At 42.6% G+C, this 25,710-nt stretch overlaps 5 protein-coding genes across 5 annotated transcripts; 2 read left to right on the top strand and 3 right to left on the bottom strand.

Annotated features, from left to right (window-relative positions):
* Window positions 1-195: 195 nt before the first annotated feature.
* On the top strand, window positions 196-605 carry CGCS363_v007921 (uncharacterized protein; the record flags this gene model as incomplete). The annotated part of the gene is made up of 2 exons (XM_036639770.1): window positions 196-276; window positions 351-605. The coding sequence occupies 2 exons, from the start codon at window positions 196-198 to the stop codon at window positions 603-605; spliced, it is 336 nt and encodes a 111-aa protein (XP_036494628.1).
* A 7,993-nt stretch (window positions 606-8,598) lies between these two features.
* aurF-2 (Monooxygenase aurF) lies at window positions 8,599-10,487 on the top strand (the record flags this gene model as incomplete). Its single annotated transcript, XM_036639771.1, has 7 exons — window positions 8,599-8,635; window positions 8,684-8,815; window positions 8,873-8,901; window positions 8,957-8,987; window positions 9,041-9,324; window positions 9,372-9,500; window positions 9,555-10,487. The coding sequence occupies 7 exons, from the start codon at window positions 8,599-8,601 to the stop codon at window positions 10,485-10,487; spliced, it is 1,575 nt and encodes a 524-aa protein (XP_036494629.1).
* Window positions 10,488-11,444: 957 nt separating this feature from the next.
* CGCS363_v007923 (Heterokaryon incompatibility protein 6, OR allele) lies at window positions 11,445-12,485 on the bottom strand (the record flags this gene model as incomplete). The annotated part of the gene is made up of 2 exons (XM_036639772.1): window positions 11,445-12,361; window positions 12,428-12,485. The coding sequence occupies 2 exons, from the start codon at window positions 12,483-12,485 to the stop codon at window positions 11,445-11,447; spliced, it is 975 nt and encodes a 324-aa protein (XP_036494630.1).
* Window positions 12,486-15,670: 3,185 nt separating this feature from the next.
* Window positions 15,671-15,931, bottom strand: CGCS363_v007924 (uncharacterized protein; the record flags this gene model as incomplete). The annotated part of the gene is made up of 1 exon (XM_036639773.1): window positions 15,671-15,931. One exon carries the CDS (start codon window positions 15,929-15,931, stop codon window positions 15,671-15,673), a length of 261 nt encoding a protein of 86 aa, XP_036494631.1.
* A 7,625-nt stretch (window positions 15,932-23,556) lies between these two features.
* On the bottom strand, window positions 23,557-24,910 carry CGCS363_v007925 (putative acyltransferase; the record flags this gene model as incomplete). The annotated part of the gene is made up of 3 exons (XM_036639774.1): window positions 23,557-23,917; window positions 23,973-24,665; window positions 24,735-24,910. 3 exons carry the CDS (start codon window positions 24,908-24,910, stop codon window positions 23,557-23,559), a joined length of 1,230 nt encoding a protein of 409 aa, XP_036494632.1.
* Between the last annotated feature and the right edge of the window lie 800 nt (window positions 24,911-25,710).

The following is a 25,710-nucleotide window of genomic DNA, read 5'->3' on the forward strand; positions in this document are numbered from 1 at the left end:
CCGTATGACGGAACTTATGTTTTGTCACTGGGTGGGAAAGGGAGCACGAAGGGATGGAATTGATGATTATAAAGAGCTTGGGTGCCACGGGCAGGGAGCAACTATTATAGCAGAACAATCGACCCAGGTTTACCAGCAGCCTTCAATACAACCAACGAACAAAAAAGATTTAAAAAGCTTGATACACCAGTCAACATGCGTTTCGCCGGCGTGTTTGCCTTTGCTTCACTTATCGCCAGTGTCTTTGCTGGCCGATATATTATCATTCTTCGACCTGTAGGTTGACTATTTGTACCTGCCTTGGAAAGGCGCAACAGCACATACAGCATTGCTAATTCCGTCTTCAACAGGAAGCAGACCTGGACAAGTTCCTGGCCAACCTGGAATCTAAATGGAATGTTGTGGTGAACAACAAGTTCACTTTCATCCATGGAGCTGTCATTACTACCAATGACTTTACCACAACCTCTCTACTCAAGTTCCGCGAGGTCCTCAGTGCTGAGGAGGACAAGATCATCGGCATCGACCCGATTCTCACATCTGTCAACCCTGGCGGACCAGAAATCCCCAGCCCAACTGAACCAACTGTCCACATCGACCAATAAGCTATCATCATGCACCGTCTTTCAACAGATGAATAAAACTTGGCCTACTCAACAAGGCTGCTAGGCTTGAGACGCGAAGAACATGATTCACTTCCGAGGGAATGCTGTTTTCATTGGAGGAGAAGAGAACCATTTCTCACGGATTGAAATAAAAGAAGACCCTGCATCCACTTATTCTAGCACGACTGCGTTTCCAATGAGCTATTATGTACTGTACCCTACTGTCGTCATCCCTATTATTCTAGCTGTCGTCGTTCCCATTATTGTCGTCGTCTCATTCGTCGTCGTCTCAGTCGTCGTTATCGCCATTCTTACTTCTTCTATCGTCATTACTTTCATTAGAATCCTCTACACTGTCATGACCTTCTCTATCATCCTTCTCGATCGAGGACATCATAGACGTAAAATGTGCCATCGAGGCACAGGAAGACTGCTCAATAAAGTAAGAGACTTTAATCCACATTATCGGCCCTTCGAGCTGTACCCCAATCACGGAGCGCCACAAAGCAGCCGTTGTGCATCAAATGTAGCTGCGCCTCGTGGGACTGATCGACTTGTGATGAAGTTTGGCCCGACTGTTCGCGTCAAATGTCCAAGTTAAGCTTAGATCATCCCTATGTGCAATGTGACGCGACCTCAAGTACGACTCGCTGGGGTGCTTGGAGGAACAATTCCGCACATGGGATGTTGCACAATTCAAGCCACCCTTGACATCGAGCCATATAGAGTGCAAAGAGATGTCTCACTTGGCTGGGAATGTCTACTCAATTAGCTTACAATTTGGTAAGGAAAATAGTTGCAGGAAGGAAGAATCCTCGGATATTATCTCGCAGCCGTTCGGTAGGGCTGGCGGATTTACGAAAGCAGCGCCAACTTCCCCGCCGAAGCACTCCCGACTTGACCGCCCTCTGCCTGACCCCTCTAGGTGCGTGAAGTGGCTTGATTAATCTAGCTACGAGCGCTAGGCGCGGCTAGTTATAAAGTAGTGTGGCTAATCCCTTATATAAAGGTGGGATTTAGGCTAGGATTTAGGCCTTAGGTCTAAGCTTAGCTAACTACTATCTTATACCCCCCTTTTAGCTAACGCTTTTAGTATTTTAAGTAAAGCTATTCCTATCCTAAAGTAGTAATCTAATTAATTATATAGTAGTTTTATATTATTCTTACCTCTATATATTATTCTTATTTTTCTATATTACTATTATTATTTTATCTTAACTCTAAAATACTTCTTAACCTTTTCTATTTATTATATAGTTAATTAATATTATAATTACTACTTAAGTTATCTCTATAAAGATAATTAGATAGCTATTTAGTATAATTAGTATTACTTTCTACTTTTAACTTAAGTTAAATCTCTAAATTAGTAACTTAGAGGTTTATTATTTAAAACCTCTTTATAGAGTTAATTTTTAACTTAGATAAATTTAAAAACTATCCTCTTTAGTTTAATCTTAGATCTTATATTCTAAGTAGCTCTCTCTCTCTAAAAATAGTAATCTTTAGGTTATTAATTAACTTTATAATACCTCTCCTCTAATCTACTAATTATATTAAGTTAAATATTAAATATAATAGTTCTTAATTAATATTACTTTAAAGATTAATTTTCTTATAATATTTTTAAAACTTAGTTAATTAATCTTTTACTTTTTTAAACTTTAAATTTATATTAATTTTATTTAAGTTTAAAGTTAATTAATTTTTATTAGTTAAACTTAGTATAGTTATAACTTAGAGAAATACTAATTAAGATATTTAACTTAGTAATAAATTTATAACTTAGTAAAGTTATAGTTTTTAATTACTTTTTAAGCCTTTATTATTAAATAACTTCTTATATAAAAGACTTTTATAGTTAGTAATTTAACTATTAAATAGAATAAATTAAAGTAATTAAAATAATATAAAGTTTAACTATAAAAGTTAATTAGTTAGTAAGATATAAGGGAATAAAGTTATTATATATAAAAGAAATAAATAAATAGAAGGGACTTAATTAAGATTAAGTTTTAAGATATTATCCTTAGATTAAGACTTATTATTAGTTATAAGTAGTTTAGATAAACTTAGTATTCTAATAAAGTTATAATACTTCTCTACTACTAATAGTTTAGTAAAGCTATTAATAACTATTTTATAGGTTAGGATATAGTTAATCTTAAAATCCTTATTACTAATATTATTAATAATTTAGTAATACTTAATCTTAATATAGTGTAGTTTAGGTGACTATTTACTTAATAGATAATTATTAAAGGTATTTATAGAATCTATATATACTTAGAGGGGTAATTAAATAGAGATATTTATTTTTTTAAAGAGATCTATAATATATAGTAGAGCTTTCCCTCTAAGTATTAGATTTATTTACTTAGCTTTATAAGTTAATATAGCTATAAATAATTATAGTGCTGATTTTTAAGTAATTAGTGCTCCTCTATATATAACTATATAACTAGCTATTAACTTATTTATTCTTTTATAATTAAACTAGCTAATATTATAGAATATTAATAATTTAAGGTTATTAATAGAGTATCTTAAACTATTAAAGTAGAGTACTAGTTATTATAAACTATAGAGATATCTCTATATTAATCTTAGTAGTTTATTATACTTTTTAGAAGTATATTATTAATCTCTAGTAACTCTACTTATAGGTATTATAATATCTAGTTATATATTATTTATAATTTATTATAACTTATTTAGATTACTTTAATATTTATATATCTTAATAAGCGTTTTATATTATTTTATAATCTTTAGTAGCTAAGTATTACTAAAGTAGTAAAGTATTTAGTTATATTTAGTAATACTTTTCTCTATTAGTATATTATTAATATATTTAGCTTATAAGATCTAAAGTTATCTTATTTTATAGTAGTAAATAATCTTAAACTTAAGAAATTATTATACCTCACTTAAATCTTTAATCTAGAAGAAGTTATATAAGTTATCTTTAAAGTTATTAATTTACTTAATATTAGGTGCTATAATAAGTATATTATTAATATAAAGTAATATTATAATACTATTTTTATTAATAAGAATATAGGGTTTTTTTAGTAGTAGATAGAACCTTAATTATTTAAAGATAGTAATAATTTACTTATACTAGAGAAAAGGAGATTCTCTTAGTTTATAGAGAGCTCTTTTTAATCTATAAAACTAATTAGATCTATTATTAAACCTATAAAGTTAGGTAATAAAGATATTTTAATCTCTTATAAAAGTATTTAGGAAAGCTATAACTATATTAACTTAGTAAAATTTTAGATCTTTAAGTACTATAATTAGTAAAAAGACTTATAGAGTAATAAGATTAGTAATAGTAGTATAAACTATTTTATTATTCTTATTTTAAAAGTTATTATAGATAACCTATTTTATTTTAATTCTATAAAGTTTTCTATTTATAGTAACCTTCTTATTATATACTTATTTACTTAGGAGATATTTAAAGCTATTTAGGAGCTTTTTAAGCTACTAGTAATCTATCCCTTATAAGCTATTAACTTAAGTCTTTATAGTATTAAAAATAGCTAACTTTAGAGGTTTTTTATTTATTACTTTTTATTTCCTAAAAGTTATAAGTAAGTAAATCTTTAAGCTAAGGGTTTATAATAAGTTAAATACTAAGAAAGTAAAAGTAATTAGTTCTTAGTTTATTTTATTATTAATTAGGTTAATCTCTATAGCTTCTATTTTACTAAATTCCCTATTAAACTTCTTTATATTATATAGTATTTAGGTTCTAAGTATCTAAGTTATTTAACTAGAAGAAGAAGTAGTTATTCTTAGTAATCTTATAAAGGTAGAACTTTTATTACTACTTCTTAGTTTTCCTCTTAGTTTTCTTTATATTAAGAGAGGAATTTAGAGTAAAATATTAAGAGAACTTTACTATTATAAAGTATTAGTTAGTAATTATTATCTCTAAAGAGTAACTAAAGATCTTTACTTTAAAGGAGTAGTAGGAGAATATTACCTTAGAGGAGTAATAAGAAAATATTACTATAAAAAAGAAACTTCTTTTAGTATTAATTATACCTATATATTTATAGTATTAGTATTTAGTATTAGTAAGTATAGTTTTAGATTTAAAGTTAGTAAATTACTTCTCTTACTATTAACTTCTTTTTATTCTTAAAGAAGTTTATTTTTTTATTTTTATTTATTATTACCTTCTAAATCTTAGGCTTCTTTTAGGTATAAATTACTTAGTTCTTCTTATTATTAATCTTATTTAGTAGAATAATAATAATAATAAGACTTAGTATTTATAGTATAAGGCTAAAACTTAGCTTTATATATTACTATTAGTAATTTATTACTATACTTATAGGTTTCTAGTTTAACTTCTTCTCTTAGCTATAAGTTATTAAATTTAACTAGGGGAAGCTTTCTTTTATTTTCTTTAAATATTATATTTTTTACTTACTGAATATTATTAGTTTTTTTAATAAGAATATAGAAAATATTACTATAGAGATTATTATATCTTATAAATCTTTTAAGTTTAGCTTTAAGTTTTATCTTCTACCTCTTTATATATAGATAGCTATTTAGGTAAATATAGATATAAGCTTAGTAGCTTTAGTAGTAAAAGTAGTATATATATAGTTTTTTTATAATAAGAGATATATTAAAGGTATTTATTAGTTTTTTATAAGGACTGATATTACTTTTACTATTAAATAGTAGATTTCTAACTTTTATAGAAGTCTTTATTAATTAGGGCTAAAAAGATTTAAAAAAGCTAGTTTTTATATATATTATTTATGCTTTTTATTATATAGCTTTATTAAAGCTTTTTACTTTCTTATTCTATTAATAAGAGTAAGAGGCTACTATTTTTAGATAGAAACCTTATTTTTAAGTAAAAGGTTTTATTACTTTAAGAAAAGCTATATTATTATCTATAATAACTTTAGAGAAATAAATAATACTATTTATTACTATAATCTTCTTTAGAAACTAGTTTTATAGCTAAATAGCTGCTTCTTTCTTTAATTTAAATACTTAGAATTATTTATAAATTAAAAAAGCTTCTATAATATAGAGATTATAAGTGATACCTCTAAAACCTTATAGTATTAGTTTTAGGAAATTAATCTAAAGCTTTTAAAAAGTTTAAGTTAGTAGTTTTTATTATTTATTACTAGGTTACTATATTAATTTTACTATAAAGTAGATATAATATTTATATTTTATAAGAAGTATTCTAAAGAGGTTTATATTAGTATCTCTTATAGTAGTAATAGTTATTTTTCTAGATAGATACTTTAAATAAGCGTAAAAAGTTTAGTAATCTAGCTTAAAAGAGCTAAATTTATTACTTTAGTTAGAGGGATAAATCTAAAGCTAAAGGACTTATATATTTTATTTAAAATTAGTAATAGCTTTAGATATATCTTTATAAATTAAGGTATTATCTAGACTATTAAAATAGATATCTATTTTCTAAAAAAGACTAATACTAATAATTTATACTATATTATGAGGTTTATAAAGAGTATTATATAGTTAGAAAGTAGTTTTTTTACTACTTAGCTTAATAGTAATCATTTTAGCTATACTAATAGCCTAGCTAATTTAGTCCTTTCTACCTATATAGTTTATAGTTAATTTTTAAAGGAGATCTTAAAGGTCCTTAAAGATAGAGAGATTATTAAAGATATACTTATTAGTATTAGTATTTAATATAAAGAAGTCTATCTTCTTAATAGAAGCTATAGATATAATATATTAGCTTAGTTATACTTCTTAGCTATTATTTTCTTCTTTATTAGCTTTTTTAATAGTATTATATATAAAGAAACTATTAGTCTCTATTTTAATAGTTTAGTTAGTAGAACTATAAATAGAGTATTTAAGTATCTTTATTAGTTACTTCTTAACTTTCTATATATAGTTAACTTTATATAGATCTCTAGTAAGAGATTAAAAGTTAAAGTATAAATTAAATACTCTAAAGTTATTTACTAAGAATAGTAGAAAGGTCCTCTTTTAAGCTTAAGCTAATAAGGTATTTATAAAAGCTTTAGATAGTTAGTTAATATCTTATTTAATATTAGAGTTTCTAAAGATATTATTTTAGGTTTAGCTTTCTAAGGTAAATACTAAAGTAGATACTTATATTATTAATTATTAAGTTATTAGTAGTTTATTTAAGTATTTAAACTTATTATATATTAAGGTATAGTATTTAAAGTATTTAAAGGAATACTTACTATATTTCTTAGGGTATTAAGTTATCTTTTTATAATAGGAGTTATATATTTTATACTTATAGAGGTTCTTAGGATATTTAGTATTATAAGAGGTATAAAGGTTCTATAGTTTACTAGGTTTAGTTACTTAAGGTTACTTCTTAGAGGGAAACCTCTTTTTATTTAAAGAGGTATTAATACCTTAAGAAGCTTATTTATATTATTCCTTTTTACTAAAGCTTCTAAGTTCTTATAAGAGGTTATTATAGGTTTAAAGTTTTATAATAAAATTATTCTCTATAGCGTCTACTTTTACTTAATTAAAACGTTTAAAACCTTAGATAAGTCTATAAGTAAAAGCTATAGTTAATAAGCTTATACTAAAGCTATTTAGTTTATTAAAAGTTAAGTAAAGATTTTATATAAAATCCTTAGTATTACTATAGTTAACTTTAGTTATTTTATTTTAGTTATTATAAACTTTACTTATAGCTAGCTTATTAAACTTCTAGGTATATTCTTTAGTCTTAATAAAGATATAGAAAGCTAAAGCTATAATAAAAAAACTATTATTAATTATTTCTTTTAAGAGATTATATTAGATCTTTTCTATAAATAACTATTTAGTAAATATAAAACTTATAAGTATTAGATTACTTAAAGAACTTAGATCTTTAACTACTATTACTTTATTTTTCTTAAAAACTATATTTCTATTATATCTATTTAGTATCTTTTTAGCTATTAAGTAAAAAAGTAATTTTATTATTTTAAAGGTATTCTTAAGATTAATCTCTTATAGTTTAAAGCTTATAGCTTTAGTTAGTTTAAAGATAATATTATATACTAAACTTCTTAGATCTAGTTTTTTACTAGCTACTTTCTATATAGCTACTCTAGCTATAAGGTTTATAATAGAAAAAGGGGGAGGGTTAGTTTAAAATAATCTCTTTTTAGTAGAATTAGAAGAAGATAGAGTTAGATTATTAATTAAAAATATATTAATTTATTTAATTAATTTAGTAGTTTAAGAGAGATTTAAGTAGTAATTAGGAGTAATTATTAGATAGTTATTAAGTAGTTATTACTATATAACTATAGTAATTATTAAATAATTATTAACTTTAGTAGCTTAAAAGCTAAAGAGATTTTATAAATAGGGGATATATATTATAATAGCTATAACTTCTACTTAGAAGTATTACTTCTAATAACTTAGTAATCTATTAATTACTTTATAGTAATTATTAGACTATAAAGTTAGAGTTTTAATAGCTACTTAGGAATAATTTTACTATTTTAGTAGATAGATTTAGGTATTTAGAGAGCTTATAACTTATGTGAAGTAGCTTAATTAATCTAGCTATAAGTACTGGGCGTAGCTAGTTATAAAGTGGTGTAGCTGATCCCTTACGTAAAGGTGGGATTTGGGCTGGGATTTGGGCCTTGGGCCTGGGCCTGGCTGACTACCGTCTCGCACTAGGCATACTGGAGTTAAACAGCTGATTGTGAGACACCTAACACTGCCCTGTGCTATGATTTGAACTGCCCACTAAGAATCTCCTGCTCCCCTGTCCGGGACGAATTAGCGGACGCCACACGGCACTAAAGGATGCATGTCAGCCTATCCGGCTCCTCACCGTTCTGGGCAGCTGAAAGTAGGCATTCTAGGGGTCCATGCGACAGAGCCTACAAGTTGGGAGGCAATCGCACAATTCGTGATACGATATCATTCACTAGATGTACTACAATAATAGCCTCTTGTCAACGAGATGAACAGAGGCAACAGAGTTGCCGTGATTGGCATGGGTTAGTCCACGTCTTCGTTCTCTCTCTTCGTCTCGCTAACGACATCAGGATCATTGGGCCTCGTCGCCTTGAAGAACTGTCTAGAAGAGGGCTTCGAGGCGATCGGCTTCGAGAGGAGCTCATACGTTGGTGGCCTCTGGAAGTACACCCCAGATGAAAACAAGACTTCTGTGCTTCCAAGTACGATCTCTAGATTTGCCGTTCTTGATACCAAAGTCCATCAATAACACGCCATAGCCACTATCGTCAATATCTCTAAAGAGAGGGTATGTCAGTCTGGAGAACAGCGATTCGGGGCTCCCGCTAACCACACTTCAATAGGGGTGTTTTACAGACTTTCCGTTTCCAAAAGGTAAGCGTGCACTGATTTATCGACCGACGTTACTCGTACTCAAGCTTCATCAGAAGTACCAAGCCAATGCTCGGCCAAGCAAGTTGAAGATTACCTCGAAAGCTACGCAGACCACTTTAAGCTACGTCCTTTCATACGTCTCAGTACGCAAGTGGGACGTGTGCATCATGACGAAAATACGAAGAAATGGGTCATTGAGATCGATGGCTCCCCAACCGAAATCTTTGACAAGGTCATTATCGCAACAGGCATGAACCAGACGCCCAACTACCCTGAAATTAAGGGTATCCAATCTTTCCCCGGCCGACAAGTGCACTCGAAATCGTTCAAAAAGTTTGTAAGAAAGCCGGCCTGTAGTCTGAGGCCATTTTCCTAACGCAATAGGCCAGACCAGAAGAGTTCAAGGGGAAACGTGTCCTCGTTGTTGGTTTTGGGAACAGCGGTGCTGATACGGCGGTATCCCTCATCGGACACGCGAAGATTTACATCTCACATAGAGAAGGCGCTTATGTTGTAAGTTAGACCATCCATTTGCTCCAGCTTGCGATCGACTAAAAGTTGTTCTAGATTCCTCGCGTCAACAAGGGGAGACCTATTGACCACACAATCAACGTCCGCTTCACGAAAGTTCAGGCGTTCTTGGAATACTTTTTTCCGAAGGCAAGCGAGAGCTTTTTCAACAGGGTGGTGAAGGGGCTGCAAGACAACAACTTCAAAATTCGACCGGAGTGGAACCTCTCTCCAGCCCCGTCTTTGAAAACAACCAGTCCGGTGGTGTCAGACGAGATCATTCCCGCACTGGAACGTGGAGACGTGGACTCAGTAACTGGCATCGATGAAGTGACCGGCGACGAAGTTGAGCTCACTGACGGCAGAGTTCTTCAAGTGGATGCCATCGTTTATTGCACTGGATACAAGGCCGACTTCAGCATCCTTGATCCGAAGGATGACCCAGCAAATACGCCGAACCCAGAGTGGGTTGCTGCGAAGGGAGCGAGGGGCAAACCGCTTCCGAGGCTCTACAAAAATGTTCTGTCTGAGAAGTATCCGGAGTCTCTTGCGTTCATGGGTTGCGTAGCCTTTGCAACTGGCGCATTTCAGCTGTATGACCTAGCAGCTATGGCGATTGTTCAGATTTGGAAAGGAGCTTCGCCCTTGCCCTCCGCGGAAGACATAGCACGTTCAATTGACAGGCAGCATGCATGGACAACAGCCTTGGCTAAGGAGAGAAAGGTCATGCCTGCAGTCGTGAACGGGCTTGAATGGACGGCTTGGGCTGACCGTACAGCTGGCACTGGCGTTGACGTATATTTAGGCTGGGGATGGAAGGGTTGGAAGTTCTGGTTCCAAGACCCTCAGTTCTGCGGTCTTTTGATGGGTAGTGTTTATAGCCCGCACATTTATCGCTACTTTGATGGGAAAAGGAAGAAGTGGGACGGAGCGAGAGCTGAGATTGAAAGATTGCATAGAGTAGACTCAGCAAAGTCTAAGACTGTCTAGTGTTGAACCAACCTGCACTATTCATGTGCCAGCTTATACTAAATGCATCTGTGTCTGTCTAGCTCCCATCCTGTAAGATACATTCCCTCTTGGGAAAGATCCAAGCTTCAGGTTCTCAATTGCTTCTCCATCCATGATACCACTGACATAACAAGGGCTGATTAGCTGATATGTCGACGGTTGGGTGCTTTCCCTCAGGACTACCGGAAGTCTACATCCGAATAGGATGGCGATTATGTCACCCTCTCTTATGGAAATCAGTCCCCTGCCAACGTAGTTTGTCTCAGTTGAAAATATACTCGTCAGATTTCCATTGGTTGCTTCTTCGGTCCGTAGCCTGTATTCTTCACGACGCCAATGAAGCTCTTCCGGATCTGTAGCTTCAAGACGCCTATACTCTTCAACTGCCAACTTCAATACCTCTGATTGATGTATTCCTGGCCTCTTGGAATCTGCCCGCTTCATATGTCGATGACACCTGGTCTCGTGATTAAACGTGTCTAGCTCATGAAGGAAGCCTACAGCAAGTCGAATCAGGCTTTGGTCTCCAATCGGATCCTTCACTGTGTTACCACCATGTAAAGTGGCATTATCGAAGACCATGGTCTCAAAGAAAGCTTGTAGTTGAGGCTTTCCAATCGGGTGTGATCCCATAGACTGCGGGTCTATTTGTTCAAGAACTCGTCGTCGTTTCTCCTCTCCGGTTTGCAACGGGACATTTTTGCAGATCACATCTAGTTTTACGCCGTCGATGGTGAGTATATGTGCGTTGAAATTGATCACACCTATTTGTCGATTGATCGGTGCCCCCTTTGATGCATTGAAGTACTCCAGGTAGCTAGCTGCCACATATCGAATATCAATGCCATTCATGCCCCGGTAGTCAGGCGTCCAAGAAGGGAGGCCGATGTTATTCCCATTCTCGGGATTCCAGGGCCCCGCGGTTAACAAAATTGATTAATCGTGATCATGGCCGATAAGAGTTCTTGTGAAATCGATGTATACGTCTCTCACGGGCTTAGAATAATCTGGCGATGGGAACAAGCCTGTGTTACAAACACCTAGCAGAGCAAAGAGTTTATCGCGAGGATCGGTTGCTTTGAGGTTTCTTGTAGGCTGTAAAACGTTCGTCATGTCACGAGCATCCACTCGATCCATGAAGAATTGAGTAATGCCAAAGAAGGCACGGCGGAGAGCCAAAATCCATCCTTGTCGGATCTCTAGTCCCGGCCAAAGCCATGGACTCCCGGTTATTTTGTCCAGCCGCCGTAAAGCACCCCATGTGGTCGTAAGAGGGCCACAGTAAACTGTCGTTGACCGAGAGAGTATGACCTCTTGAAAGATCCACATGCGTGTCCAGTACGGCCGTTGCAGAAGCTCTGTCAATGCTCGCCCACCGACCTCGTCACTAATGACTCTTTGTATAATCTCTTCATCCGATTCAAGATCGTGGCAATCGTTGAGAAGTTTCATCGCAACTCGTGATGTTTCTGATGTGTCTCCTAACCAAATCACTACGTGGTGTGCCTGAGAGTAGATCCAGCCCATCAGCTGGACTTGCGAATTTCGCTCGATCGTATCAGCTTGGTTGATGCAGATACAGTCGATCCAAAGCCTGGTAGCTCGCGATGGGTGCCTCAAGTTTTGAATGGCTAGTCGCAAATTTTGAGTCACAGGGAACTCTTTACCGTTGACAATTATCCGGTCGCTGTTGGAAAAGCCGCCCCATGTGTAGGAAAGGGCGTCATAGTGTTTGTGTTGGTTTTTGAAATTCTCGACAATGAGGTCGGCAATGATTGGCGACGTAGTTGAGGAAGCTGGTCGCACACTCAAAATACGAAACTGGTCTATTGCAATCGGAAGGGAGTAGTAAACTGGGAGTGTCAGCCTCACCAGTATTTCCAGAACGTTTTGCAATTAGACCTAAAAATCATACTTACTGTCCTCCAAGTGCGGCACATATCTCGAAGCCTCAAACATCCCCCGGGTATGGTTCATGACCCTGGAATTCCCAAATCGACTTCCCCGGTCCCCAGGTATTCTGTCCTGTTCAGGGTGCAAGCTCGCTCGCACGATGAGAATACTGCCTTATAAAGGCACCAGGTGTACGAGGGGCGTGCTGGGCCGGGACTGAATCTGGGCCTTGTCCAAAGCCGACCAAAATGGTGCGCTTCTCAATCCTATGACCGGGCCGTCCGTATAAGGCACACCGATCGACCGCGTGCTGGTAGTAAAGCTCACGTGTATCTCCGTACAGCTCGACGACCTGATTGCACATGTTCGGTAGGAAAACCTCAGACTAATACAAAATAATAAAAAGGCAGAGTTGAGGTGACTATGGCTGAGTGCCCGGAGGCTGAAGAATTTGACGTCCCACATGTCGCGTTCCGTTCCGTGTTGGCGTCGCATTTCTTATCAGCGCTCCTGTCCATTCATCCAAGCATAATGAGATGTTAGGCATCAACGCAGGCTTATGGACTGGTTACTATTCCGAATTTGGAAATCATACCGGCTCGCTGCACCAATGGTACCAAGCCAACGACCGCCTTGCGTATGCCAAGCTGGCATATCCACGAATCATCTCACTTGGATAGGGGCATATTCAGGAACTGTGATGTGTCTTGCAAAACCATGATGTGATGTCAATATGAAAAAGTATGGCAGCAAGCATGGTTCACTTTGCAGTAGGCTTGCATAATCACACAAGAGTGTCCGCCGATAAACCTTCTCGTAGAGGTGATCCTTTCGAGATGACGGGACGTATCTAATTCGCAGGATTGTCCAGGCTTGGACCTTGCATGAATATGCGATAGTTTTACTGAAGCATCTTATCAAATTTAGGATCAAACTGCGTTTTCAATTTTATGTTTCACGAAGAGGTGCGAGATCGAATCTAACTGACCTTCGCATAGAAGTGTCTAGTTGGAGAAAGAACGTGCCTAGGCTGCAATTCGACAGAGCTTAGGACTATGGCAAAAACCAAAGACTCAGTAGCTACCATTCACTTTGTGATATGACTCCAATCGTAGTCAGAACGCCTCACACCCTGGGAACGGCACCTTGGTTTGGAAGCTTCTTTCGCACAAAAACCGCTATATTGCCGACCTAGGCTACAGGCATCTTTTCAAAGGTCTCCCGCACTCTTGCTTTCGATGATCATCAGATGTTTACATCATCGAGATTGGGCGAGTCATGTGTGTAGAGACACAGCGTTTATTTTCCTTTGCTGAACCACCTCGAAATTCTCTCAAAGTAGTGTCTACGGCCTCCGTGGCTCGACATGTGTTCATTTTCCGTTTCAGGGCCATAGACTTCCTTGTTCTGGACATACCCCTCTTCCGGGAACGGGCTGACGCCATGCTTTCTGTCATGCTGCGAGTCCACACCCGCAAGGTGATGTGTTGATCTTGTTTCTAAATAAACACTGACACTCTCTTCACTACTATCGGAAAGCTGCGTATCGGTCCTGTGGTAGGGACTATCATGCAGCTCTACTCTATGGCCATCAGACTCGAAGTCCGGTTCGGCTTTGTCGTTCTGATCGCGAGCCTCAGTCCCATCCTCCAACTCCCATTGATCAGTGTCTCTGAGGCAGAACATGGCCATGCAGCTCTCTATGCGCGGTCCCGGGTGTCTCTCGCACGAGTCTTGTATCTCTTCAGTATTGCGTTCGATGATATGCCCCGGAGCGTTGGCTTGCGCGCAGTATTTGATGTCTTGCTCGGAAAAGAAGCAATGACAGTCTGGGTAGACTTGAATGTTGAGAAGATACATGTTGAAGTAGGGGGTTTGTGTAAACAACAATTGCGCATGAATTCTTGCTGATGTTTCCGTCGCTTCATGATGGATATGATAATGAACGGGTCAAAGGTGTTGAGTGTCTGGACATTGCTGGGTAATAGGGAGGGGACTCTAGGGAGAAGACTCTTACGGGTCTCCCCCGGGTCTTAAATTTGAACCTCGATGCCAGACACAAGGAGTGGCGAGAGAAGCGCAGGATTGGGCTGCACAACCGTGCGGCACAGGTCATCGTGGATCATGTGGTCAAGTCTTCATCGTATCTGTGACAAAAAGCCACCGGGGTATCTTAGCATGCTTTGATTTTGTTTGCCTTTCGAGTTCCAAGTCTGTTCCTGGACCAGGCTTTGAACTTTCGATTCGCGGCGAACTCGCTGTGCCGCCTCCTTGCCCGGAGTCAACGCGCCATAAGTTCTAGATGCTAACACTGTCATGACCCCTCAATGGCCACAACCGCACCAACACGCATGAACACGCACCTTCCAGCAACCAACAGCCCAATGAGCACAATACTCATTCTTGGAAATTCAGGGGGACCTGGTTCTCAGCAATATTCCTAGAATTTCCTCTGCTGCATCTGCGCCATTTCGAGTCATCTCATAAGCGGCTGTTGGTTTGCCCATCACCGGTGCGACCGCGGTTGATTTCCGGCCCCCGAAATAGTACCATGTTCGTGGAGACGCGTTGCAGTCGTCGCTGAAATCGACTTTCTGCGTCCGTGGATATATGAGCATGATTTTGCCTCTGAACTAAACCACCATACACATTGGACAGAACGCTGAACTTACCTCCCATGCAATACAGCTTTCGGCTGCAGGTGGACGTCGTGCAGGGGGTAGGAACGGGAACCAGTCGAGCTGATGACCAACCTGATGCTCAAATTTCAGTCTTAATGGAAGAAAGAAGACTGGGGAAAAAAACAAAACTTGTGACAGCTGTCGAGATTTTGTAGCCTCAGATCTGAGATCCATGCTGTTCTGGTGGTTAGACGGTATCAGCTTTGCCTGCGTCTTTCATTCATCCGCTACTTAGCAAGACTGTCTTGCCGGCATGTATCATTCACCGGGTAGACTTCGGGCAATCAGACATTGTCGCGAGGGAAACTTTCGACATCAACGGCCGCGAACTTTGGAGATTTCGCCAATTGAACACAATGAGTATCTGAGCTTCTGTCCTGCAGCAGGTTGGCCCTGACGAAGCCCAATCTTTCGCCCGCTCAGCGCCGTTCGCTTCGCAAAAGTATGTACATGTTTGAAAGCAATAATTTACAGACGAACGTCGCAAGTACACCAGAAATTCCCAGGATATGGGTCCGGGCGTTGCACTGTGTCAAACAATGTCAGCAAAACTTTGGCGATCCAATATCAGAGGGGGGGAAACATACATTAGCAAGGGCCGTCGTAGTGTGCGGTGAATCCCACGGGTGCTGTGTTGTATCCGGTGTTGCTCACCGACACGCCGCAGTCTGAGTTGGCCTGGAGGTACACACTTGCGCCATTGATCGAGGCGGTCGTCCCCTCGTTCTTCTGGAGGCACTTCTGCAACACGTTGTTCCCGGTCGACTTCTCTTGAACCCAGAAATGGCAGCCCTGTGCCGTTGCTGTGGCGGCGAAGACGGCGGTCAGGACGAAGGTGAAGGGCTGCATTGTGACTGTAACTAGTCTTTTGATTAGTTTGCATGACTACTTTGAAACGAGGAGCGGACTTGATCACACCTAAAGAATGTTGGTCGATGATTCGGCAGGAAGGATTGGCTAACAAGGAGAAGTGAGCTGGGAAGTATTGGTGAGAGACGGTATTCACGACTTCGTCTGAACGTCTGGCGTTATCCGCTTTTTATTTGAGAAAATTGAAGCTTGGACTTCGCAACCTAGCGGGAGGTTCATGGGGTTTGACTCGTTGTATAATATCACTGATACAACAGACTCGTTATCTGATACTGCCCTGCATGCTGGCGAAAAGTTTATGTCATTACCTCAATGTCAGTTCCCACAACAGTTTTCCCCGAGATACTTACAGGGATTCTCTAGTTAGCCGGGAACCCCTTATGGAAATCCACGCCAACGTGTCTCCGGAATGAGATTGTAGTTGATATTGAAGTACATACACATCGTCTCTAAATGGTATAGAGTTTTGCTATCCGGGCCGTAAAAAGCATGGCTGCGCCCTGAGATCTAGTCGTAGATAACACTACACCACAGGCGACGGCGGCCCAGCAGACCTTAGACGCAACGAGTAAATTGGAGACCTGGAAATTCCGGGCCGATCGGGATCGATTTCGAAGCCGAGCGCATGTTCGTCTCAACTGGGGCTTGACGCGAGTCGTTCAAGTTCACGCCAACGCCATTGAGTCAATCACTGAGCTCTTGGCGTCGCTTGTGAATCTCTAGTTCCGCTTGGCAATTAAATTGCAATTCTCAGCGGTCTGAAAATGCCTTTATCACCGCATCCGTTCCCGCCCGCTGCTCATGTACAGTCTCCATCCAACACGATATCTCTCCAACCACGGGAAGTAGCAGCCTCAGTACATCCTTGTACCGGCCTCTGTCTCGATCGTCTTGCAGTGCTTGACCTGCTTCGATGGCAAAATCGAGACATGGCCGGTCACATACGTCGCGAATCTTAGTGATGGTCGCATCGGCCCCGTGGTCTAGCAGCAATTCGACCGTCTTTGGGGCTCCGTACTCAGCAGCCAGATGAAGCGCCGTCTTGCCATTTTGTCGGCCATGCTGACTTCCAAGCTCTTCGGATTCTGTGGTTAATCCGTGATTTATCGACGACGACTGACTTTCGTTCGCCGGTGAAGAGTTTCACTCGGGAGTTGAAGGAACATTTCTGCGATTTCGATACGACCACCTTCTCCTTCGTAGCGGAGAGACGTACGTCCATTACAGTCAGAAGTACCGCTCTCCGTATTCGGAAGGCTGAGCAAATAGTTGACCGTCCCAGCTTCTCGGAGTGATGTCGCCCAGCGAAGTGCTGTCTGTCCGCTATGATCTTGTGGATTCATATTGTACCCGTGGTATCTCGAAACCCTCAAAGTCCCAACATAACCATGTGCTGCAGCTTGTTGAGCTGCTCCGATTGGAATTTCAGGTGACGAATTAGTAGGATAAGTCTTGATATCGGTTCGGTCTCTTGACCCTACTGCGTGACAACTAAAAACAAAAGAAGGAAAAGAAAACCAATGCATCAAACCGCCCTTGTTTACTTAACGCCGCAATCCCAAAACCTTCCATCGCCAATATCCTACTAAAACAGTCTGCAGCAACCTTTCATTCTGTTCATAACGCGTCAGCATTCAGTATTCAATTCTGCTGGAACAGAGGTAATAACTCACGCCCGAACCCCGTCTTGTCCTCATATCGGTATGTGCAAGCCACGTCAAGCAGCATCTTGGATGAATACACGTTGTCGCGAGCAGAGTCGGCGATGAGATCAATCTGGCGCAGTTGCGAGTGGTCCTCTGTCGTGAGGATGGGCGTGTAGAAATGGGCTGCTGTGTGAGGCAGGTTCTCTTTTCCACCATCATCGCCTGCAAGCCACGACTCGCGACCGCGCAGGTTGTTGAGGAGTGAATAACGCACCCGATGTCGTACCCAGAATACAACTTGCTGCAGGTTGATTCTGCCGATTCTTGTCATTTCAGCGTCGTCGTGTGCCAACATCAGGCGTCCCTTCCAGGTTGGAAGGTGGAAACCAGGGGGGGTGGATAATCCCGACATTGTTAGGAAACGAGCTGCCGTTGCCATCAACCTTGGGATAAATGATCTCATCAGTCCAATGGCGGTTGACCTTGAGGAAGACCGGTGCCCCGGCCTTCCTGCAAGGCTTCACCTTGTGGGGTGATGGCGTGGGGGGTTCGCCCGTCGCGGTTCTCTTGTTGCCCGACTTGCTGCTTGATGTGCCAGGCGCTGGCGCGTCTTCTGCGAGGACACCTATCTGAATCGCGGTGTGAGAGAATTCTCTGTCGGGGATCTTGTCGGGGACCGGAACTTCGTCGTTTGATGTCCACCCCTTGAAAACCGAGACCCAAAGCTTCTCGCGAGCCTCAATCCAAGAGCTAGCAGTCTGTTATGCATCGGAATACTTGTTGTACCGGCACAGCATATTCAGCAGAGAGACATGTTATTTGCAGTTAGAGATACCGCATTTTGTATTCGGAAAGACTAAGTAAATAGCTAGCTATATTGGTTTCTCTAAGCAATATCACTTAGTGAAGTCTTATCATTTTGCTATAGTTTTATAGATTTATATTAAACTTTTAGTCTCTTGAAACCCTTAAAGTTGTAAGATGACTATATGTCACAGCTTGTTGAGTTGCTCAAATTAAGTCTCTGAGAGATTCCGTTGATTGCAGGTCTGTATCATCCCCAGAGCTGCAGAGTCGATCCAAACGAGTGCGCGGCGCTTCAGCTACCCGGAAGCATTCGCAATACAGGTTTGGATCGGAATGGCGACATGGATCCAATTTTCGCGTCAGGGCGTTTCTCGGGATCTCTGTTTATTATTTTTCATAAATCCAAAGATGGTAATAGTACCGCTGAGGCATTATGTTTTCCCTTGTACGTGGAAATCGTTTTTGGGGCTTGATCACATAGGCAAATCCAACTTTTCGGGTTTTCGGAAACCGAACTCGATGTTTTGGGTATGGTTCCAAATACAGTTACACCCTTCGCTGAATCTGAAATCCGGTAGACTAGATAGAGAAGGGATTGGAAGGCCACAGAACACTTCGTAGCTGTGGAAGAGGCTTCCACTTCTTATCGATGACCCTAAGGCTTTCTCCTTGACCCGACTCCGCTGATTCAACATCTTGTACCCCTGAGCGTTGAATTCGAGCAAGATCTGCTCTATATAGAGGTAATCGCGGGTATTCGTGTTCGGCCATATGAGTTGACAAATGCACAACCTGCTTCATGGTGGTCTCGGCTTCGACCAGTCTCCCTCCTTTCTCCTGAATCAGCGCCCGATTTCCCATCAATTGTACTGTCATGGGGCCTTTCCCCCCATCAACGTGGTCCGTCAAGATCTCTAACGCCCCTACAAGAGCCCTCTCAGCCTCTTCGAATTTGCACTGATGACAAAGACTCATGCCTAACTCGCTCTTGCATCTAACAAGCTCCACGTATAACTCGCTGGTTTGAAACCCCATATGGTTATCTCGCAGAGCCTGAAGGCAGACTTCTTCCGCTTGTAAATAGTCTCCTTGCTGCCGGAGTAACTGTGCCTGATTTGCCACACTTCTTAGTAAGACTGGATGACTCGAGCCGTAAAGCCTCCGAGTAAGGTCGACGGCCCGCGCACATATCTCGTATGCCATAGTTGATTCGCCAAATTCAATCAAGACCTTCCCCAGGTCCGACACAATAGTTGCTTGCAAGGCATGGACAGCACCAGTAACGGTCTCGCAGCGATGGAACGCTGTCTTGAGCAAGCCTTTCGCCACCTCAAGGTTCTTTTCAGTATGGTATATATGAGCATATATCCCCAAGGACTGAATTATAGCGGGATGGTTGTGTGGGTACATCTCCCCCTGCAAGACCATGACTTTGGAGATGATTCGTTTCGCCTCTTCTGTTCGCCCAAGTTCCCCAAGCGAAGAAGCCAAGAGTTGCATGTTCCCCAGAACATGGGGGTGCTTCTCGTCGAGCTTGTATTTGGCTTCGCTGAGAGATGTCTCCAGATGCTCTACGGCAATGTTGTGCTGCCCGAAACTACCGTAGAAGCATGCGACATTTCCCCTTAGCAAGGCCTTGGACGAGTTGTTTTGGGGTGTGTCTGCGATCTTGCTTCCCAGCACTGAGCTAGCGTGGGGTATCATTTTGCTACACAGCTCGAAGTTGACTGGGGCGTCAGTGGGAAATACCATAGAAAGTGCCTGGAGGGCCTTCCCGGCGAAATGTGCTGACATATTTTTTTCATCCAGCGAGCGTTTAGTAGCCAGGTGTATGAGCCGATGCATGTCGATGCTCTGGTCTTTGCTTTCAGAGACAAAACAGAACGCCTTGAGAACTCCAAGTGCTTTCTCGAGATCGACTGAAGACGTTTTACGTTTGCCTTCATTTCTGATACTAGGGCAAGAGTCGCGGTCAACATTCTTTCTAATAATGTTTGAATGCGTGAACTCCCTGTGTTCGTTCTCATTTTCCAACGGCCCCCTCATTGCGACACATTTGTCGTTATCAAGGAGCATACTTGCGTTCTCCCCAGGCAGGCTTTGTATGTACGCCGTCAGAAGCTGTCGTGGAATAGCCTGCCGGTCGAATGACGTGATGAATGACAGCAAATGATCTGCTAGCGGATCGCGTCTTTGGATCTCGTTAAAGGATACCGCCCACGTGGCCATGATTGCGTGCGGAATCCCAGACTCTCTTCCCACAGCCTCAAAGTCCTGACTCAGCAATCCGAGCAAAGCATCGTCACTCTCCGCCAGTATCTCAAGGTAGCGAGCTATGCTTATGCTGTTTTCCTGGATAAAAGCGGCAGCCTGGGCTAGTGCCAGGGGCAGGTTCTCCAGGCGGTTGGAAAGTGCCAGGATATCCGCGTCGATGAGCTGCGAACTGCTGTCTCCAGTAAACTTTCGAATCATTTCTGCAGACTCGTCGCTGCTCATGGCCTCTATTTCTAAAGGCGGGTGGCCCTTTAATAGCCTCACCCCAGTCTGCTTATCTCTGGTCGTGATGAGGACGGAGCCATGGTCGCAGTCTGGGATGAATCGCGCCAAGCCTCCATTTGACTCTGGTCCAGGCTGGGACAAGGACGGCGGAGGACAGAATAATTCCAGGTTGTCGGCATTATCGATCACCATGAACCAGGACCCATGGTCACTTCGTTCGAGCCAGTCCTTGACCAACGCCAAGATGTTTACTGATGGACTCTGGCGGTTGGGTATACCGAGTGTCTCTGCAATGCTTGCGAACGCTTGCTTGAAGCGATCCTCATTGCTGGCGTACACCCACAAAATCGACATATCAGGACGCGATTTCCGCAGCCAATGTACATAAGACAGAGCTATCTGTGTTTTCCTTCAAAGGGTTAGCGCATGATAGTCTCAAAATACCTGCGGGTTAACTCACCCAACCCCTCCAAGACCGTAGATGCAAGCTCTCGGCTCCGCGTCGTTTGTATCGTACTGAGGTCCATGGCAGAACGTTCGTTTAAGACGTTCGAAGACGTCAGATCGGCCAACAAAGTTCTTGTTCTTTCTATAAGGTACAATAACTACGATTCCCAATTAGTCGAATCATTTTGATATATATGTGATGCTACGTACAATGAGCGACACCACCGTTGCCAGCATGATCCTGCTGGTCTGTAGTCGTACCAGTTTGGCCAGATCTTGATACCAAGGGATTCAGTGGCGAGCTGGTGATCGGTTTGGATCGATTCATAGACTTGGTGAATCGTCGAAGCTCACCACAGACGTCAACGAAGCCAGAGTCCTCCGGCCCAGTGAATTTTGCCATCGAACGGTGATTCCCATGTATCCCTAAACAACCTTTCCCGGGAATGATGGCGGAATCTTGAGGCACGACCTGTCCAGAATATGTTAACCACGCGTAATCCATGACATCTGAGTCCTAGAACTCTAATTACCAGGCCGATGCCAACGATCGGTAGTTCCTCAAAGAAACAAGTAATCTCAATGTCAACTTGTTGCAGCATCGTGTGAAAGCTGTCTTGAATTTCGGCCAAAACCTCCGAGTCCGGGCGAAGCAAATCAACGATGTTGGGGTTTGTTTGCTTCAGTATTCCTACTGATCGAGAGAAGCGATCTGCCCACACTGCGAGGGCCGATCCGTGATGAGGAGTCCCAAGAAACAGGATTCCGCGAGTTGACTCAGCCACGCTGCTGAGGTGCGGTTCAGGCCTGTGATGGGAACGGACGAGAGCCTGGCCCGGATGTCACAATCAGCTTTTCAGCCTTGACGGGCACAAGGTAGAGCTCAGGCTACGGCCGGACTCAACAGCGGATGTCGGGGGCGGGACTCACTGCTTTACATAGCAAACCTCCCAGACTGTGGCACACGAATATGAGTGGGCGCTCCTGCTTGGCTTAGCTTCTCCCTTCAGATATCGGAGCTTCAATATCGGGTACTGACCTCCTTGTCATCCTTGGCCCGGTAGTTGGCGAGCCGTGTGAGAAAGGTCGATGCATGATCTCTTATGCGGCTGACTGAGACCATTTCCTTTGGGCTCGTAACTCGTGCATCGTATCCATATGCTAAAATTCGAGCATTAGGCAACTCCGAAGGCAGAAGGACTTTGGGCCACGGCTCGGTCATGTTGTCAGTGGTCCAGCTGTTTTCTCTGTGCCCCATCAAGCCATGAATGAAGACGATACTTTGCGGATTGTCAGCGCGTGAACCGCACCCGACTTGGAACAGGCAGAGTTACTCCACGGCAGCTCTGTCTCCATCTGGGTCATGGAGTAGTCTTAATCCCGAGGGAGGCGTCACTTGCTTGGAGACATTGGGCGCAGCTGGCTGTGTTGGAGCACCCGTGGATGCCGGTTTGTTGGCGCCCTCTGACCCGGCCGGTGATGCACCCCCAATCGCTTGCGATTCTCGGCCATGGTGTTTACGGAAAAGCTTCTTCATGTTGACTACCGCGTCAAGTCCAGCTGCTTCCCTTCTGGCCCGGTAAGCCTGTTTATGTTGTCAAAATCAAAGACAGAAGCCCCAGGGCGTGTTCGTAGCCTGATCTGCTCGTCAAAAGAGGGGAAGGCTCTGATTTGATGCGTCTTATTTGGTGGGCGCTTCGACGAGGCAGCCAATCGGTTCCCAAGTTGCCTTGGCTGCTGTTTTTCGTTCGCATTGGACCATTCTAAGCCCCCGTAAGATTCGGTAAGCAAGTAACCCGGGTAAGGCATGGGATGGCACTCGTTGAAATATAGTACCAGGTTAGAATGGCCCGGGATTAAACATGAGAAATGCCGTACGTAGGCAAGGGCGACTGCATGCACGTAAGTAAATCATTGCTCAGCATGAATGGTATCCCAAGTTCTTTGTATGTAATCTTCTCTAATCCAATTGCATTGTCACATCGTCGAACGATGTGCCGACAACCCTTACCGAAAGCAGGCCATACACCATACCCAGCCAAACCGAACCATGTGCCGAACCTACGTGTATGAGAAATCGCTCGCTAATCACCAGCCACCGGGGGGAATCATGAAAGTGTACCCAATCCATGCCGAACATCCACATATCCAGCTTCCAAACTAGAAGGAAAACATCACGTCATAATGTCAAGCTGGCCGCTCGGCTTAGAAGGCCGCCGCCCATCGCTGCATCGTGTTGATGAACATCCTAAAAATGAGCCCGGCGGCTCCGACAACAACAAAAACTTGCGACAGCTCCCACAAGTGCTTCAGGCGGACCTCTGTCTCGATGTATCCCTTCTTGTTGTCCTCGCTTGGCGGAAAGCGGCCGTTGACGAGGTACTCCTCCATGAGGGCGTCCTTCTCGTACCACCTCTCGCGCACCCAGGCGTCGAATTCCTTCTGGTCGTGGAGAGGCATGTCGGCGACGCGGAAACGGCGCCAGTGGAAGTTGACCGATTTCGGGGGCCGGCCCTGGAAGTAGGTGCTCGCGAGGGTGAAGTAGGACTCGCCGTACTTGCCGCGACTGGAATGTTGTTAGCTCGTGTCTCAGACGGGACCGGCCGGTGCCAGGAACTTACGGGACGCCTTCGTATGCGACAGTGCAGTCGTAAACGTAGTCCAAAGTCCCCTTCAACTCCTTCAAGCAGAAGTACATTCCGGTGCTGCGCGGGAGCAGGAGGTGCTCAGGGTCCTTCAGGCCTGTCTGCTCCGCCCATGCCGCTGACTTCCTGCGGCCGTTGCCTGACAAATTTGTGCCTTCGGGGAAGAGAAGCAGCCACATCGGGTCGCGGTGCTTCTTGCCACTGGGAGTAGTGTGTTCCATCTTCAGCTTGCCGAGGCGATGGGCCAGGCGCGGCTGGTCCGTCGACATCTTGCGCGACATGAAGATGAAGCCGTAGAACATCATGCCCCAGCCGACGAGGGGGATGTACTTGAGCGACTCCTTCAAGATGATGTAGATGTGCCCATGCATGCCCGGCTCGTTGGCGTACGCCACCCACCAAAGGTACAGCCAGTCGGTATAGATCTGGTGGTTCGCGATCAGGATCAAGCGCTCGGGGAAGTCGAACTCGACGCCACCGCCGGGTGTCTGCCGTATTTGCCCCGCTACCGATGCATCACCACTTATCCGAATCTTCGTGGGGCCCCAAATGTGCGTCATCGCGGTCGTGGTCAGGGCGAAGGACTGTTTCGTCAGGGCCATGTAGGCGTAGTAGAGCTCGCGGTTGACCAGGTACAGGCCGCAGCCCATCAGCTGGGTGATAAAAATACTAGAGCAAGCTTCAGGTTAGCTGTGGTCTTCCTCATCGCAGAGCAGAGCGGGGTCGGGAGCTTCGTACCTTGCGCAGCATGCTGCGAAATAGACGGCGAAGGAGACACCGCGGAGGATCTGCATCAGCTTGTTATGCTTGATACGACCCGCAGGGTGCGCATCGACTGGTTTCCTGAGCAAGCCAGCATTTGGACCTGGAGCTGGGACCGCAGCGTCTGCCTTCTTGTGTACGTCGGTCGCCATGATCGCGGGGTAATGTTGGAGGTTTCGGTCGGTTTGGGAGAGTATCGCAGGTTCGAAAGGCATGCGGAAGAGGAGTTGGAGGTTTCTCGTATGTCTGACGTCAAGCGGCGAAGATCGAAGGTAGATAGGGGTCGGTGGAGAGCTTCGTGGCGGGTTGATGAGGAGTCGTCTTCGTGGTGTCGCGTGCGAAGGGCATGTGAGACGGGCAGCTGGACGGCAAGCTGGGATGCTGCTTGGTGGAGGACACCAACGACGTCTTCAGTTCGGGAAGAGTACAATAAGGTAGGGTCAGATAGGTAAAGGTAGTTAAGGTACCTGCGGCTAGGCAAAGGCAAACTTAAAAGTACTTGGTAAGGCGAGGAGGAAACAAAAGACGGACGATGACAGAGACATCCGCATGGAACATGGAACGATAGCGACACTGGTGAGAGTCATGGGTTTGGTCTGGTCATGGTCTGGTCATGGTCATGGCTTCCATGTCTGGAACCGAGGCGGCCGAGCGCAGCGCAGGCAGGTTCAGGCTCCGTCCGCCGGCTTGATTTTGGGCGCCGAATATGGACGGGGAAGGAGTCAAGAACCCCTCCAACCATCCGACCCGACGGGTGGTGCTGCCTTCCCGTTCGCTGGTGGTGACGCTGTACTGCTTGCTGCCTTGGCAGCCTGCGACTGCTGTCTGCAACTGCGACTGCGACTGCGACTGTGGCGCTGCCGGCTTCCTCGGAGGGAGTCTGGACCCTGCCCACCCAGCTCTTGCCCGTCTTTGGTGCTGCCTGCAGGCAAGCTGTCATGGCGCTAGCTGC

This window comes from Colletotrichum siamense, assembly GCF_013390195.1.
Source record: "Colletotrichum siamense strain Cg363 chromosome Unknown KSG_Cg363_contig05, whole genome shotgun sequence".
NCBI lineage: Eukaryota > Fungi > Ascomycota > Sordariomycetes > Glomerellales > Glomerellaceae > Colletotrichum > Colletotrichum siamense.